Genomic DNA, 4,493 nt, shown 5'->3' with positions numbered 1-4,493 from the left:
CCCGCCCCCCCAGCTGCAGTGGAGCCAGGAGCAGATCTTCCAGCAGCGACTCCATCAGCAGCAGCAGCAGTACCAGCAGCGACAGGTAAGGTCACAGCGGGTTGTCGCCTGTCCCAAAGCGACTGTCCCCTGGGCTTCGCGGGTCGTTTTCCAAGGCACGGTGAGGACTTGTGAGCCTGGGCTCTGAAAATACAAGGTGTTTTGTGGCAAAGCGTTACTCATTGACGTAGAAGTAAACTGGTGTGAAATGTAAAAAGACGAAGTTGGCACGGAACAGGCAATGCCATTGCTGTTGTTAATTATTTTCCATGGTGGATCTGCACAGCAGCTGAAAGGTGCTAGCTAGGTGAAGCGGGGGTGTATGGACACAACGCCTTGCTGCACCCCTGGCTGCTCCCTGCGTGTTTGTAGAAGGGGGTAAATATTTTCTTTGCTGAAGTGAGGGAATGAGCAACTCTGAAGGTCAACTACTTTTGACAGGATACGTTTTAAAATACTTTGGGAAATGATGAGTGTTATTGTCCAGTTGCCTCTCATTCCCTGTTGCCACTCACATTTAAAAGGTTGATTATGTTGCCTTTCCATTTTTCCCATTGCATTGCAGCAAAAATGGTAGACTTGGAAGAATTTAAAAAAACCCCACATCTAAGTACGCGTTTCCTAGTGAGACACCCATGTCCTTGGTTCTGTAACAGCTGTGGTTGTTCTGTGTTTGTGTGGCTTTATAAACTACATATGGGGGAGGGAGTGGGGGAGAAAGAGTTACCAGAGCTAATCACTGGATTTTTTTTTAATAATTTGAAAATTCATGTTGAAGTGCGTCTCAGATACTTAGCTTTTTAAGAGTAAATTCACCCTAAGAGTGGAAACCCAGAAGCCGCCGTTGTACCCGTAGTCGGTTTATGCTCTGTTTAGTGAAGAGCTCTGCTCTTCAGAAGGGTTACCAGAGTTGGAAACATTTCTTTTGCATACCGGTTCTTTTCCAAAATTGAAAATATTCATAGGTAAATAAGTATATCAGTATAATAAATACTTAGTGTTCAATTATCACTGTGAATGGAATTTTACCGCTGGTAACTCTCTAATCGAGGTAATTATTCTCATCAAATCTTACTTGCTTGAACATTGGACCTTGTGGAAGGGTGAGATGGGCTGCCGCTAGGGAGAGTGTGCAGAAGTGAAGATGAGGAAATAAGTTTCCCCTTTTCTCATTTCCCTACCCCTCCCCATTGTCTAAAGAACCGTACAAAGATTTATTTACTACACTTCTAATTATTGTTTTCTCCTCCTGGATTTAGAAATCCAGGTCCTGTCTTGGCTGGAGAGCAAGGCATAGAGAGAGGCATATTTGAATCTAGAATATTTGAGATGACTTTCAGGCTGCTTTAAAGGCTTGCTTGTTTATTTCTAACACCTCTCCATGAGATCTTAACACTTGGATAAAGACAACCAAAGACTTTCACACTTATTACAGCTTAAAAAAATTGGTGAGACTTCCAGAGGTCTCAAAAAAAAAAGAAAAAAAGCAACCAAACTTAGAAAAGATGAATTGAAGAGAGGCCTGGTTACGCTTAAGGTTGGAAAAAAAAAATCCCAAGCAGGGAAAAAAATCTCTTCTGGTGCTCATTTGCTCGTTGCAGAATGGGTAGAAGGGAGTCCAAGAAACTCGTAATATTTATAAAATGTCATTGTTGGGATGTTGAGTCGGGATGAAATACTGCTCTGCATTTGGGAGGACTAAATGTGATCCCACTGGAACACAGTTTCAAGATTTAATCAGAACATAAGCAGCGTCTGCTGTGCTTTAGCATTTCATTTTCTTGGCAATTTCTAGGTGTAGTAATGGAAAACTAGATGATACTCTGGGAGGAAAGGGTAGTAAACATTTTTTCCTTATTAATACAGTATATTCAAATTCAGTAGAGCAAGTAGTAGAACCTGGTGGATAATATATAAAATATATATAATCATATATAAATAAAATTTTGAAGATTCAGAAAATAGTTTTACATGTTTCTAAGCAAGGAGTTAGATACTAATGAACATGTAGCCGTATCTTTACTTTGTAAAGTAAAAGCCCACCTGGCCTTGAAGTCTTTTAAAGCACAGGTGGACTTTTCTGTTTAATTTTTAACACACTTTGAATTTAGCAATGTAAATATGTAAGCCCCTCATACCCTGTGGCGAGCAAAAGCTGCCTCGCCCCCTTTTTACTAGTGAGGCCCTCCTGCTTGCTGTGCAGTATGTTCAGGTTTCACATACCCAGACCAGGCAGAAATTTATTTGCATCTCCGTACCCTGTGTCATCCCTGGATTGATTTACCAAATTCTGTATCTTGTTTTTCATTTCTAGGGCGGGATTTATCTGGAACAAGTAAGGATGGTTTGTTGCTGTCTGAGGAAGAATTACTTTTTGAAATTTCCGTAGTATTTCTCAGGGGTTTTAGTAAAGTGGAGATCCTCCTATGGCTTTATTATAAGTGGAGATGGCCAATTTTGTGGCGCTGTGAAATTATTACGGTCTTTATGACACTGAATTCTTCCAAAATTGTACATCTCAAAGAACTCGGTCACTCAAGTCTCGTCGTGTCTGTCTCAGCTGGCAGGGTGGAAAAGGCAAAACAAGTTGTGTTTGCTCAGAGGTGGGTCACTTACCCACGCTCCTGTGAATGTTTGGGGACAAATGCTGGAGCCTGCGAATGCTCGTGGGTGTGAAACACCTGTGAGAACTTTTGTGCGTGGCACTGTCCTTCGGGTGCTGTGAAAAATGAGCAGAAAGATGGCGAAGGAGCAGTTTGGGCTTCATTCCTTGTGGTTTTGCAAGAGCTGTATGAAGTAAATATGACTTGTGTTAAAGGGAAAGGATTTTCCTGGACAATAACGTGAGGAAAGATGCTCTGCAGATTGTTATAAAAAAACGCGAAAAAGCCTTTGGAGTTTGTTGTATCAGATCTCGGCTAAGCTTCACTTTAAATGGATATTCGGAGGCCTTTACAGGGGATTTGTAATGGGAGCTGTGCAGGAGTAATGTAGAAGGTGAGACCAAAAAGAACACGGTAAAAATAAACCATGTTCTCTGAAGCAGGTCTTGATTTTGGTGTATTTTGTGGCCTCTCAGAAGTTGCCCGCCGGGCCGCGGTGGGGAAGCTGGTGGATGCGAATGCTTTCTGCGGGAGCCGCTTTCTAGGATGGCGTCACCTGCGGGGATTTGAGGAAAAGTTTTGTGTTTGGAAGTTGTCTTCATGTGAGATTGCTCGTTGCCTACCCGTGTGGATTGTTGGGTTTGGTCTTTTTTTAATCGCCTTGAAAGAGTAAAAAAAAAAAAAAACAAACTTGAAAATTATATTTTAATTTTCTGCCACCAGAAGCCTTAATTTCTCCGCTTTGTTGATTCAGACGCGCACCACAAATGATATATTAGCAAACATATTTTCTGTACTGTGTCATGGAAGAAGCTGCATATGCGTGGAAGCTGTGTGATCCCATAGGAAGCAAGCCAGATTCTGTTTGTGCCCTGCCCAACCTCCTGAAAAGAATCCTCCCCCCCCTTTTTTTTGTAGAAAACAATCTTTTGTAGGCTGCTTGTTGAGGTGTTAGAATGCACTAAAAAAAAAAAAAAGATCTGTGCATTTTTATTCAGTTTTGTAATGTCAAATGGCTTTACACGTTTCTTACTGTTCCATGTGTTAGTGATTATTTTTAAAGCTTTGCTGCAGCGACGTCTTGAACCACATGGCACTGAGCAGTGGGACGTTTCGCTCTTAAAAGCTGGGCATGTGGCAAAGTACCTTCTTGAGACAGAATTCAAACTTTACAAAATCCTGGCAGAAGTGTTTGATTTCTGATAGGTGGTGTCCAGAACGTGAAAGTGTGAACGCTGCCGTTTGTATGTGTGTGTAAGTTTACAGAGAAGTGACCTGAGATTTCCTTTTGCCTTCTTTTTTAATTTATTTTTTAAGAGTGTTTATTTGGTTGTCTGATGTCGAAGATGCTGGAGGATTTACAAGTCAGATGAGTAATTTCCTATAGCTTGGAAAGTAAAATAGATCTTGCTCTGGAATTAAAAAAGCAACTTCAACTTAGACACAAAGTGACTTTATTTTCACCAGGCTTTAGAAGAGCATAGTCATTCCTGTAGTGTGGAATTAAATCCACGTATAAAGTCTGAAAATGGATTTTTTCCCCGATAATTATGATAGCTATGCTTAAAGTTCTAATGACAAGCGGGCAAGGCTTTCATAAAGTAATTAGAGATAGTTTTTTAATTTTAGATTTCTCTGTGATGAAATTCTTTCTGGAGCAATGAGTTACAGTTGGAAAGGAATACTATATGTTTTTGTGTGTCTTAATATTGAAATAAATGGATGAAAAATACTGCCAAGAGAATTTTAATCATGGGAAAAACAGGCTCCCTGAAACCTCCTGTGGAGGCTGCAGTGTATTTTCTTTTGTCGGGGACTTTCTTAGCCTGCTTAAACAACTGAAGTGAAAGT

The 4,493-nt window shown here is 40.7% G+C and overlaps 1 protein-coding gene across 1 annotated transcript in view; it reads left to right on the top strand.

Annotated features, from left to right (window-relative positions):
• Nucleotides 1–4,493, top strand: part of SPEN (spen family transcriptional repressor) — a 66,891-nt gene that overhangs the window by 22,715 nt on the left and 39,683 nt on the right. The window contains 1 exon segment of the mRNA XM_035901876.1: nt 20–85. Coding sequence (XP_035757769.1) covers nt 20–85 — 66 coding nt within the window.

Source organism: Egretta garzetta, unplaced genomic scaffold (assembly GCF_000687185.1).
Source record: "Egretta garzetta isolate BGI_Z169 unplaced genomic scaffold, ASM68718v1 scaffold69, whole genome shotgun sequence".
Taxonomy (NCBI): Eukaryota; Metazoa; Chordata; class Aves; order Pelecaniformes; family Ardeidae; genus Egretta; species Egretta garzetta.
The sequence above is the reverse complement of the archived record's forward strand: the minus strand, read 5'-3'. Positions and strand labels throughout refer to the sequence as shown.